This window comes from Carya illinoinensis, chromosome 3 (assembly GCF_018687715.1).
Source record: "Carya illinoinensis cultivar Pawnee chromosome 3, C.illinoinensisPawnee_v1, whole genome shotgun sequence".
Lineage (NCBI taxonomy): Eukaryota > Viridiplantae > Streptophyta > Magnoliopsida > Fagales > Juglandaceae > Carya > Carya illinoinensis.
This window is the reverse complement of record NC_056754.1, coordinates 47,125,215-47,139,207: the sequence shown is the minus strand read 5'-3', so window position 1 is coordinate 47,139,207 and position 13,993 is coordinate 47,125,215. Positions and strand designations below refer to the sequence as shown.

Here is a 13,993-nt window from a genome sequence, read left to right as displayed (position 1 = left end):
TTTCTATTTATTTTTCCGAAGGTATGAGACCCATTTTTTTAACTTTATCCCCAACAATTAATATGGTGGTAGAAATAATGAAGAACTTCACTATTTAGAGGACAATAAATGAGTCTTGATTAAAATTGATCTATTATGATAAATCGACATTTGTTTACAACAACTACAAGATGTTTTATTAAAATAGTGTATTGAGATTCACTATTTCAAATGAATAGTCCGTTTATCTAAACCAACGGTACCGTAGATGGACTGATGGGAATCTCAATACACTGCACATTCTCTTTTCATCCCCCCCCCCCCCCCCCCTCTCTCTCTCTCTCCACTTGAAAACAATATTCTTATGAAAATGAGTGAATAACCGTACCCAAAAGCTCCCTAACTTTCTAAATGTTGGAGTTGGTGTGCTTGTCTCTCCACCTTGCTACTTGCTATCTCCCATGCCAAGTATGACCAACAACAATTGGATGGTGTTAAATGTAAAAATAATGTGCTGCCATATTCTTGTCATATGGAGTCCAACATTCAGTCCTATTGAGTTTTAAATATGTTGTGTAAAGTCCAAATTGGAGTAAAAAACAAATATTGCAAAGATATCCAAACCTAGTTGAACTAAAATGTTCATTTATAACTTCAAATTTTGACATCGTATGAAGGCGAGCTTGGTGACAGTTGAAAGTAGGTGAGTTCATTAGCTGGTGTGTTGGCCGTGAGGTTGTCTGTGGTGCTACTGGAGTTCCAATAAGCAAAAAGTTTTGGAGTTGTTGTTATTCAGATATTGAAGTCTCACTTGGAATATTTCATCTCATCTTATTTTATAATTTTTTTAAATTCTCATATAAAATATAATAAGTAATTCAACTTTTTTAAATTTTAAAATAATAATAATATTAATAAATAATATTTTAATAATATTTTATTTAACTTTCATCTCAACTCTTTTAATCTCAATTCATTATCCAAATAGCACTGAGAGTACTGCTCCTAGAATTTCAAGTTAGTTAAAGTCGGCAATGACTTTGTGAGTGTCTAAACTAATTAGGAGAATGCAAAGGGATGCCCGACATGTACTGCTGGGCGTGCCTGGCTCCTAATGCATTTGATTTTTTTTTTTTTCATATATTTTTTTAACATTCTTAATTATTTAACAAAAAAAATATATAATTTTATCAATATATAGTCACTTCTTTAATTATCAAAAAAAAAAATTAAAATAATTAAGCGATAACTTTGAGGGGCCAAATATCATTTATCATCTAATTATAATCAATTTTTATTAGATACAAAATGAACTAGTATCCAGCCCATGGCAAATTCATTGCCAAGAATAAAAAGAGAGAATAAGATAAAAAGAGAGGATAAGAATAAAAAAGGAGAGGAAAATAGAACCGCCTCCAGTCAAACAATGACCCTAGCTCCTCTTTCTTCCCTCTCTCTTTCTTTCTCCTCCCTCTCTCGATCCGAATGAAGAAAATTGGTCTACTCTTCTAAACCGAATGAATTTTTAATTTTCCACTCTGTTCGGAGCGAATGTAGATTTTTTAATAATTTTCTAGAGTTTTTGTCGTATCTACAATCAATTTAAATTAAAAAATTATATTTACAAATCAACTTAAACACTTTATACTATTGACATGATTGAATTTAATTTATAAAAATATTTAAATAATATGAATCACGTATCTTCCACGACATGTTAGAAAAGAAAGAATTGGTCATGCATGGGCATGGTGGAGTACCCTGAAGCATTAAAAGTGGCAATTATTATTACGTGCGGGTGTGGATAAGATCCGATCTATTAAAAGTGGCAAGTTGAGTCAAATCAAGTCTATTGCTCTTAATTTCTTTGGAATATGATTAGCAGTGCATGCGCCTTTATTTCCAGCCATGTATTTTACACTCATTGTGAGGTTTCGAGCTGTTCTTTCAGATTTTTGGTGTTGTTATAAATATTGTATTAAATTTATAAATCTTTCCGTTTATTTAAATTTTTGAGATAAATAATGATTTAAATTAAAAAAAAAATTTGAAATTTGAAATCTTAAACCTACTTTAAAAAAATAAAAATAAATAGAGGACGGAACTTATTTAGAAATCTGAAAATATGGTCTATCGAACCTACTTAGTAAAAAGAAGTCTTAAGGGATTGGAGGCCTGATCCACACGAGGAAAATTATTACAATAATAGATTAAACGAATAAATTTATTTTTTTCTATTAACTTTAGTTTAAAGTAGATGAGTCTGTTAGTTAGTCCTCTAATAAAATTCAAGAGATATAATATCACCATTTTCAAGAAGAGTTTGGTTCTCTTTGGGGAGACTGTAAAGATGTTGGGTGACAATAAACAAATATATCCTGAATCAATGGTTTCTGTCCATTGCACTGCACTTGGGCTAAAAAAATCAGAATATGATGAGCACCTACTCCATGCATACTTGAATCCTTGACCACCCTAGCTCGTGCCGCACAAGTGGAAAAATAAAAAAATAACAGAAGGAACAAATCTTACATAAAATTTTCATTTTATTATTATAAAATTTTTAAATTCTTACATAAAATATAAAATATAATAAATAATTCAACTTTTTCAAATCTCAATTTAACTTTTTCAAATCTTAAAATAATAATAATATTAAAATTAATATTTTATTAAACTTTTAATTTTTATCTAAAATTAAAAATTATCATCTCACTATTCAAACGTATCCTCAAACTTTTCTATTGATTCAAGGCGCTGAAAACGATGACTGGAGCTTACAATATCCACGTCATACTAGCTAACTATAGTAAACTCATAGAAACTTGGTGATAATAATTAACTACTAATTATATATAAAAAAGGAATTTTGTTTTGATTATCTAGGCTTGATCCCTCTTCTTTGAATTTTACGACCCTCGCTTTCTTTTTGCCTATTATTTTTTACTGATTTTCACCTATTAAAAAGACCAACGTTGAGATCAGAGTTCAAACCAAAGCTAAGGAACTCAACCTCAAAATGCCGAGGACAATCCTAACATTTGTTGATTTCTCTCTCTACACCAACTTCTTTATGATCATTCTCCTCCTCCTCCTCTGCCATTCCAACTCTCAACTTGGTACTCAAGAACAAGCAGTGCTGCTTAACCTAAAGCAACACTGGCAAAACCCAAATTCTCTCAGCCTTTGGATTCCATGGAACTCCTCCTCCCACTGTAATTGGCCGGGGATTACTTGCTTCAATGGCTCAGTCATTGAACTATACCTCCAGAGCAGGAACATCTATGGAACAATCCCATCCTTTATTTGCAACCTCAAGAACCTTAAAGCCATTAATATTTCAGATAACTACTTCAGCTCAATTGAGTTCCCGAGTGCTCTATATAACTGTTCCAAGCTCGAAGACCTCGACCTCTCACAGAACTGCTTTGCTGGAGCCATCCCTGATGATATTCATCGCATGGCTCAACTTCGCAATCTCAACCTCGGAGGCAATAACTTCTCTGGTAACATCCCATCATCTGTCGGGCAGTTGACAGATATGAGGACACTTAAACTTTTTGCATGTCAGTTTATTGGTTCTTTACCACCAGAGATTGGAAACTTGTCCAATCTTGAAGAACTAGAATTGGCGTGGAATTCTAAAATGACGCCGAGATTGCCTTCTGAGTTCACCAAGCTGAAGAAACTAAAGTTTCTATGGATGGCCCATATGAATTTGATTGGAGAAATCCCTGACAACATTGGAGAGATGACTTCACTCGAGCATTTGGATTTGTCTAGCAACTATCTGATTGGGAAAATTCCGAGCAACTTGTTCATGCCAAAGAATTTACGTATAGTTTATCTTTACAAAAACAATTTGTCTGGGGAGATTCCTCGGGTTGTTGAAGCTTTGAACCTAGACATCATTGATCTCTCCGAAAATAATTTGACTGGGACAATTCCTAATGATTTTGGAAAACTCAGAAAACTGTCGGGTCTGAGTTTGTTTTGCAATCAGATGTTTGGAAAAATCCCAGATAGCATTGGCTCTCTTCCAGGGCTTATAGTTCTCAAAGTGTTTAGCAACAATTTTTCAGGTGCTTTGCCTCCAGACTTTGGTCGGTATTCAATGCTTCAAGAGTTTCAGATTGCAACCAATATGCTTACAGGCCAGTTGCCAGAACACTTATGTGACAATGGAAGGTTGTTGGGAGTGGTAGCTTTTAAAAACAACCTCGACGGAGAATTGCCAAAGTCTCTTGGAAATTGTAGCAGTTTGCTTATTGTCAGTGTTTTCAGCAATAGGCTCTCTGGGTGTATTCCTAGCGGCCTGTGGACATCACAGAACATGGGAACGTTGATGTTAAATGATAATTCTTTCACAGGTGAGCTTCCTGAGATATTGTCACGAAATCTTTCACGATTGGAGATTAGCAACAATATGTTTTCAGGTAAAATTCCAAAGGGAGCTTCTTCCTGGAGGAATTTGGTGGTGCTTGAGGCTAGTAATAACCTCTTGAGTGGCACCATTCCTCAAGAATTAACAATTCTTCCTAATTTGACAACTCTTTTGCTTGATCGGAACCGGCTCTCAGGCTCCCTTCCATCAGATATTATATCATGGAAAGCCCTTAATACTTTAAATGTTAGCCGAAATGCAATCTGTGGACAGATTCCAGAGAAACTTGGTTTTTTACCGAGCTTGTCTGAATTGGATTTGTCAGAAAACCAGCTATCTAGCCAAATTCCACTCCAACTTGGCTTTTTAAAGCTCACTTCCCTCAATCTTTCTTCCAATCATCTGAGTGGGAGTATCCCAATTGAATTCAAAAATGATGCATACGCCAAAAGCTTCTTGAACAATCCTGGCCTTTGTGCTAACCGTCTTTCATTAAATATCAACGACTGCAATTCGAAACTCCAAAATCCAAGCAAAACTTCACACCAATTAATGGCTTGGATTATAAGTCTCATGATAGTAGTTGTTCTAGGTTTGTTAATCTCATTATTTATCATCAGAGTTTATGGAAAAAGAAAGCATGGATTGGATTCCACATGGAACGTCATCCCATTCCAGAATTTGAATTTCACAGAATCAGACATTTTGTCAGGATTGACAGAAAAAAATGTGATTGGTTGCGGTGGATCAGGGATGGTATACTGTGTTTCTTTTAATAATTCACCTGATTTTGTTGCTGTGAAGAAGATCTGGAATAACAGAAAGCTTGAAGAAAAGCTTGAAAAAGAATTTCTAGCAGAAGTCAAAATACTGAGTTCAATTCGACATTCCAACATAGTGAAATTGCTCTGCTGCATCTCCAGTGACAACTCAAAGCTTCTTGTCTATGATTATTTGAAAAATGGTAGCCTAGACCAATGGCTACACAAGAAGAGTAAAACATCAACTATCTCAGGTTCAGTCCATCATATTTACCTAGATTGGCCTAAGAGGTTGCATATAGCAGTTGGGGCTGCTCAAGGGCTTGCCTACATGCACCACGATTGCTCACCACCCGTTGTTCATCGAGATGTGAAGTCCAGCAACATCCTTTTAGATCTCGAGTTTAATGCACATATAGCTGATTTTGGTCTTGCCAAGATGTTGATGAAGGAGGGAGAATCTACTACAATGTCATCTGTGGTAGGCTCTTTTGGTTACATAGCTCCAGGTATAACATCAAAACTTCCCAAGTTTCACTTTTTGTATAATATAATCCCCATGATTTTTATTATTTCTTGTCATTGTTAACTTGAACTTGCAGAATATGCTCATACGACAAAAGTGAATGAGAAGATTGATGTTTATAGTTTTGGAGTTATCCTTTTGGAGCTGACAATAGGAAGGAAAGCTAATGTCGGGGATGAACACACATCTCTTGCAGAATGGGCATGGCGATATGTTCAAGAAGACAAATTTATAACTGATGCCTTGGATGAAGAGGTCAAGGAACACTGTTACATGGATTCCATGTGTTGTGTTTTCAGACTCGGACTCAAATGTACTCACATACAGCCTTTGAAGCGGCCATCCATGAAAGAGGTTTTGAAGGTTTTGTTGCGATGTTACAACCAACTCTTACTCGGTTATGGAGGGAAGATTAATGGTGCAAGTACTCATGCTTGTGATATAGATGCTTATCCCCTCAAGAGTTCGAAGTGTGAGAGGATGCTAGAACATGACGACAATGATGGTATAAGTTTGGCATCCATCGTTTGATCAAGACTACTTCATTTGATGAAAACGCTCTAATTTAATCGTCTTATAGAAATAAAGAGCTTGAAATATTTCAAATTGAGATAGGTATAAATAAATAAATGTTATAATTAGTAGATAATAATGTAACAACATGTACCTTCTTTCTCTTATAGTTATGAGCCCCGTTCTACCTGTCGAGCCTCGATGACGTGTTTTTAATGATGCCAAAAGGATTTTAAAGCAAGTCAAGTATTTTAAAGTTTACGAATATTTTAAATACCCTGAAAATATTTATATGTGATATTTCTAGTGTTATCAGACTAAACTTGTTTTAAATAATACAATTATAATATTTTTGAAGAGATCCAAAGATATTATAATTGTGAAAATTTTTTTAATTTAAATAATTTTAGTCATTTAAAAATATTACGAAATTTAAAATATGTTGAAAACTCTAAATTAATTAAAATGGTTTTATTCTCTTCAAGTAATTAACAAAATTTAATCATTTTAATTAATGAGGAAGGAATATTATTTTATGAACTTTAGTTCATAAAATAATATTCTACCTTAATTCCTCTCATTGTTTTAAATTAAATAAATACTTACCCATTTTCAAATCATTATTTAAACTCACCGTTAAATCGTTTTGAAAATCCTAAGATGAAAGGCCTGGATTAAATACCCAAGCCCCTACCTTTTTCCTCTCTCTCTCTCTCTCTCTCTCTCTCTCTCTCTCTCTCTCTCTCCCCCTCTCTCTCATCTCCCTCTCTCTTAGCCCGTCGATAGCATTCTTCTCTTCTCCACTATGGCCTTCTTCTCCTCCCAGCTCAGCCACCACCAACCACCTTTAGTCACCTTCACCACCAGCAGCTCCCCCTCACGCCGTCGAGTCCAATCTCATCGGTGGTGAGTCACAAGGTAGCTTCACTCTCCTCTTACGATAGCTTGACTGAATGGGTATGCGGCCAACAGAGCCATCGAGCAGCTCCACAAGCACCTTAAGCTCACTTGCTTCACCTCCATAGCCTCCCTTTCCCCCATGGTCCTCTCCTCCATTGCGGCTCTTCTTCTCAATTTGCACGAAACCCATACGGGTTCCTCCACTTGCACCACTATGCACGACTTCTCAAGCCACCACACAACCTCCCCTGACCACCATGGCTCCTCCTTGTTAGCTAAGCTCTCCACCTCTCCCACACCCTCTCACTCACTAATGGGTTTCTCTGCCCATTTGGCTTAGATCCACCACCCTCCAGCCACAGTGCCACCACCATCTCGCCACCATAGCTCCACCACACCTCTCTCAAGACCTCCACGGCCAGCCATGGTCCCCAACCTTAAAATCCATGAATTCTCATGCTTTGAGACCCACGACCCAAACTCCTCCATGGACCACTGTGCCTTTTCTGTGTGCCACCTTGGTACCACCATGAGGTCACCACTCTAAGACTATGACCAAACCTTTCTCCGCTCATATCCACACTTGTAGCCACCTTCGATAGCCTAAACAACCACCGTATGTAGTTTAACCGCCACGTACGACTCTTCTAACGCCTTTGACTATGATGGGCAGCGAGCAATGCATGGGTTATCTCGTCGATGGTATAACTCTCTCTCTCTCCCTCATTAATTATATTAAATGTTAGTTGATAGGTTGTGGCCTGTGTTGCTAGTATTGTAGAGTTTGCTGTGTAGGGAAGTGTTTGGGGTAATTGTATAGTGCTGTGGACTATGTTGTGATGTAAGGGTGTGAGGTGTGTGCTATAGTTGTGGTATGGCGTAGTGTGAATAGAGTACATGTGGTGTGTGCTCCATGTCATGTAGCGACACAATGTGTGGCGTGTATCATGGTAATACGTGATGTAGTGAAAGGAGTACACCTGGTGCATACTTCATGTTGTGTAGCGATGCACCATATGGCATGTCACGAAGAAAAGGACGGTTGCATAGTAGATGAGCGTAGAGAGTGTTGTGTAGCGTTGGGAACTGTGTAACGATGTTTGAAATAATTGTGATGTGGCCTGTAGTCCAAGGTGACAGGTGTCGCCTTGTAGTTGACTTATGGCTTAGAGTATGTGCGAAGTGATGGGATAGTGTAAGAGGAGAGCAATGGAAGCATGACGGGTGTCTTGACATTTTTCAATATTTGTCTCGAGCTACATGACATGATGGAGATGTAGTGGTGAATGGAGCCCTATCGTGTCAAGTGTTGGGATGAACTTATCAAAAGGGGTCGGGAAGTAGGAAGGTCCTACTAACTAGGTTTGAGTAAAAGTTGGTATTGGAGTTTGAAGCTTGTTTAAACGAGCAGGCTTTCATTGAACTATAAATTGATCTTAGGTGATAAAAGGGTAAGGTACATGTGCATTTGGTGAGACACACGTACCTGACAGATTTACCATATAATGGATAATCTGTTCTAAGCATGGTTACACAATGTGTAAGTCTTATGTGTAAGTCTTAGAGTTGACTTAAAGTCATGTGGCATGTATCGATGGGAATGAGTATTTAACATGTGCTAGGAAGCATGAAGGTAGTAATGAGTATGTTGTCTAGGATCAGGATGCATGACTTAGTTGGTTTGAGTCATGCATCAGAATGTAGTTAATAGGAGAGTAAGACGAAGGTTTTAATATCTTAACCCCAATGTGAAACACGGGGGTAGTGACTGTAAATGGACTCCAAAAGTTTTAGCATAGTAAATGGCACGTAAGAGCACAGGGATGTATGAAGAGTGTTCCAAGTGAAGCGTAGTTCTATTTCTAGTATAGTTACTTACACATTTGATAGAGAATGATGCTGAAGTTATGTGTATGCACGTAGGTTGCCATTTGACACGCATATAAATGGACTCCATAGAATGAGTATGGCATGGAGTTCAGGTAAGTATTATATTCATACTCTTCTAGAGTTTTCTAAATAAATGAAAATGAAAATGAAATGCTTTTCCTTTATGATATTTTCCAAAACAACACGAAACTTGTTTTTATAAAAGAATGCTAAGTATAAGCTTTTAAGTATAAGTATGTAACGGCCCTCCTTGGCAGCTCTTTTTTACGCACCCCAAGTATGTAAGTGTATGCATGTGAATGGATGCTATACGTAGTAAGTACTTGACATATTTTCACGAAAAGAGATGAAGAGAAATGTCAATACTTATGTTTTATGCTTTAAATGACGTGAAAAAAGTGTTTTAAAATGCCCCTATGAAAGATGATACTTTAAATGATGCCATGACCTGATACTTTAAATGATGCCATAAAAGAAGACGTTTAAGCCCATGCTTTTAAGTGACATTTAAGAATGAACGGATAGAAGGACGGAAAGAAACAAAAGAACTAAAATGAATTAAAGGACTAAATGTTTTAATGTATGAAAAGACATAACGACCACGAATGAACGAAGGGATGATGGTACCAAAAGACTGGATTGGGCAGATTGCAATGCAGGGTAAATAGTACTGATAGTACACCCACTGCTGCACCTTAACAGAATGGATTCCTAACCCTTGGCCACGGGTGGAATCGGGTCTAAAAGACCTCTAACCCTCACACACGAAGTGTAACAGTGTTTAACAGCCAATGAAAGCAATAAGAAAGAATGTATGCATGTTAAGAAAAGATGTATGTACGATAAAACTCTTTAAGAAATAAAGGCAGCAAAGTGTGAAAAACTGTTTTATGAAAGAAAACTCATTTTTAAAGAAAAGCCCCACCTCACAACGTTTGAAAATGAAATGAATATCTATATATGATATATATAGAGTGATGAATGTATGACTGAAAACCTATGTTGTTATATTTTAACTATATGAAGTAATGCTTACGAGTCATCGACTCATTTTAGTTTTTATGTGTGCTCTCACAAGGACAAGATGAGCATGACACGTCAAAATGAATGTGGTTCAAGGGGAAGAGTATGAAAGCCTAGGCACAACGTTTTGTACGAGAGACTTTAATTATAAAATTTAATATTTTCCATTGAAACCTTTTAAATTAAGAAACACGTTTTATTTATAAACATTGACTCTTTTGTATCCTATCATGGAAGGAAAAGAAAAATGAAAAGGAACTGTAATTCCTGTCTATTTTCTTAAAATCATTTTCTAAAGGTCCAACCACAAGGACGGGTGTTACAAATACTTGAGCAAGTTTTTTTATCTCCCAGCAAGCCTAGAGTTATTAAAATAAAACTGTTGTTTCAAATTAAGTAATTATTATTTTATCATATGATCAGTACTACCTATTAAACAATTGATCGAATGTTTAAAAGTGATAAATAAATATTTATTTATTTTTATCGTTGAATATAAACTATTTAGTATGAAAAGAAGAGAAATTCTACATGAAAACTTTTATATCACAAACCTCAACCTAATTAACATGTGATTTATCATTTTTATCTAGCTATTTTAATGTTTGATGTTTAAATATAAGGTAAAAAATGTTAAATTACATATTGGTTAGGTGGATGTGTGTGGTCATGCAAGGCTTCCTTGTAGTATTTCTCTAAAAAGAATAGTTGAGATTAGGGGTGAGCACCGGCATAGTCGGAGTCAGATTCTCCTAAATTCGACTCTGACATTGTTGGAGTTCAAATTTGGAGTTCGACTCCGATTCCGACTTGTTAGAGCGGAGTTAGATTTGGGCTTCTTATGTTTTTAAGTTTCATATTCAACCCATTTTTAAAAAAGTATTTTTTGTGGGCTTTCCAATTATAGTTTTTCTAAACATTAAAAACTAAAACTAAATTATTAACTACTAATTTACTTATATACTAATTATCTAACTTATTTTTATACTAGACTTATACTATAGTGTCTAATAACTTATTTTCATTATACTTTAGTATCACATATTATTTTTAGTATCTAATTACATGTTATTATACTTCAGTAAATTATTATTATGTGTTATTAACTTATTTCACTAGACTTATTAGTTATTTCTATACTAGTATCTAATTTAATTATATACAAGACTTATACTATTGTGTCTAATTACATATTATTATACTTTAATTTTGTATTATTAACTTATTATACTAGGTTTATTTCAATATCGTGTCTAACATACTATGATGTTTACATATACTATTATTAGTTTATTCACATTATAGTATAAGTATATTATTTTATAATAATTAGCACATAGTATTGAATTTAACTGTATTAGTTATAGAACTATATAAATATATAAATAAGTACATATTTTTATAACATACGTACATTAATGGGGGTAGATTCAAAGGGCAAATTAGGAGTCAGAGTTGGAGCATAAAGTCAGAGTCAAATTGGATTAGAGTCGAAGTCAGTCCAGCAACACCTCTGACTCCGACTCCGACTAATAAATTAAAAAGAAAATCGACTTCAACTCTATTTTGCAGGAATCGAAGTAGAGTTGGATTTTTGGATTTTTGCTAAGTCCTGATTAATATGTCTAAATAGATTAGAGAAAAGGGTAAACTGTCTTAATCCAAATAAACAAAACTTAAAAGATATCAAATTGTATGATGTTGTTAGACTAGCTAGCAAATACTTTGGCCAAAAAACACAAGTATGCATGCGTGAGCTGAAAATTAGAAGGACATCTTTATGGAAAGCTAAATTTAAGACTACTAATGTAATGGTATGTACTTGAAGAGTCAGGGAGTTAGTTCCTATAACTTAAAGTAACATTCCAACAGTACAGATATATAAATATATTTGGCAGTGTGAGGTCAGATGGAGAGAAGCACAATATTATAGCAGAAAGGGCAATGATGATGAGGAATGTAGAGTACTAGTCGACAAAAATATGAGGTCCTCTACATCATTGATGAACTAGCTAAGAGCTGAAGTAGAAGTAGATTTTTTTTTTTTTTTGATAAGTAATATTAAACTTTATTAATGTAAAGAAGGCGTAAGCCAGGTACACTGGGAGTATACATGTGAATACACCCTTTAAGAAGTAGAAAAAGTTATAAGGAAATCATGGAAGCTGAGACCATTGAACTCTAAAGCCATGGCCCACAAAAACAGTCTTCCATAGAAAACCCCTAAATTCTTCTACAGATCTTTCCTGGTCCTCAAAATGCCTGTTGTTTCCTTCACTCCAGATGCACCATAAGATACAGATGGGGGCCATTTTTCATATTGTTGCAATCTGTGCTGTCCCTGAGATCCCTCTCCAACTTGCCAATAACTCAGCAATCCTTCCCGGCATAGTCCATGCTAACCCGATCCTACTAAAGAAATAATTCCAAGTGTCCCTAGAAAATTCACAGTGTAGGAGTAAATGATCCACTATTTCCCCACTCTTTTTGCACATACAACACCAATCCATCATTATAAGACTGTGCCTTCTGAAATTGTCAATGGTTAGGATCTTACTGAGGGCTGCTGTCCATACAAGGAATGCCGCCTTAGGAGGTGCTTTATTCCTTCATATGCTCTTCCAAGGAAAATTAGGCAAATGTGGGGCTGTAATAGTCTCATAATAAGAACCTACTGAGAATTTCGCTTTCCAAGATGGGCACCAAACCAACTTATCTTCAATTGAAGCATCAGGGGAGATGTTATGGAGTAGGTTAAAAAACTCCACCAGCATACTCACTTCCCAGTCATGAGCCTCTCTAGTGAGATTTATGTTCCACGCTTGAGCATCATGTGTAGTACCCCAAAAGTTAGCCACCTTCAAATCTTTTTCCCTTGCGATGCTGAAAATAGCAGGGTAAGCTACCTTAAGGGCCGTATCACCCACCCATACATCATTCCAAAAGTTGATTTTCTGACCATTTCCCATACATAGCCTGGTATTGCTAGAAAAAACCCCCCAACCTTTTCTTATATGCTTCCATAACCCCACACCATATGCCCGCTTTCCCTCATTAGCGTACCATCCTTCCCTTGCACTCCCAAATTTTGCATCAATCACCCCCCTCCATTGTGCTTCCTTCTCGTAATTATAACACCACAGCCATTTCCCGAGTAAGGCCTAATTAAAAAGCCTCACATTTTGGATCTCCAAACCACGCACACGTAAAGGTGTGCACACCTTGTCTTATCCAACTAAATGGAATTTAAACTCATCTCCTATGCCACTCCACAAAAAGACACGTTGTAATTTTTCAATCTTAGAGGCAATACTAGTTGGAAGGGGGAATAGAGACAAGAAATAGGTGGGAAGATTAGATAACGTGATTTTAATAAGTGTGAGCCTCCCCCCTTGGATAAATATAATCTTATCCACCCAACCAACCTGTGTTCTAATTTTTCTAGTACCTCTGCCCAAATTGTCTTGGCCTTGAAAGACGCCCCCAAAGGGAGGCCAAGATACTTCATTGGCAACGAGGACATCCCACACTCCAAAATGCTGGCCAACCCCCGAATATTACTTACATCCCCCATAGCCACCATTTATGTGTTTGCTAGATTTATCTTTAAATCGGAAGCCGCTTCGAAACATCGTAAGATGGCCCTCAATGATTGTATACGTGCTACATTATCATCAAAAAATAGCAACGTATCATCTACAAATAAAAGATGAGAAATAGTAATGGGCCCATGAAGATTTCCCACTGAGAATCCTGAAAAGAAGCCACCTACTATAGCGGCCGACACCATCCGACTTAGAGCCTCCATCACAATCACAAATAGTAGAGAGGATAGTGGATCTCCTTGTCGTAACCCCCGTGAGCTATTAAAGAAACCCACAGGTTCACCATTTACCAAAACTGAAAATGAAGCTATAGATATACAATGACGCATCCATCCCTTCCATTTTTCCCCAAAACCACACCTACCCAATAGATAGAGCAAAAAGTTCCAATTGACATGATCATAGGCTGTGA

General features: G+C 36.2%; 1 protein-coding gene across 1 annotated transcript; it reads left to right on the top strand.

The window, feature by feature from the left end:
- Nucleotides 1–2,969: 2,969 nt before the first annotated feature.
- On the top strand, nucleotides 2,970–6,424 carry LOC122304640 (receptor-like protein kinase 5). The gene is made up of 2 exons (XM_043116899.1): nucleotides 2,970–5,633; nucleotides 5,727–6,424. The coding sequence occupies exons 1-2, from the start codon at nucleotides 2,999–3,001 to the stop codon at nucleotides 6,179–6,181; spliced, it is 3,090 nt and encodes a 1,029-aa protein (XP_042972833.1). The 5' UTR covers nucleotides 2,970–2,998; the 3' UTR covers nucleotides 6,182–6,424.
- Nucleotides 6,425–13,993: the final 7,569 nt, after the last annotated feature.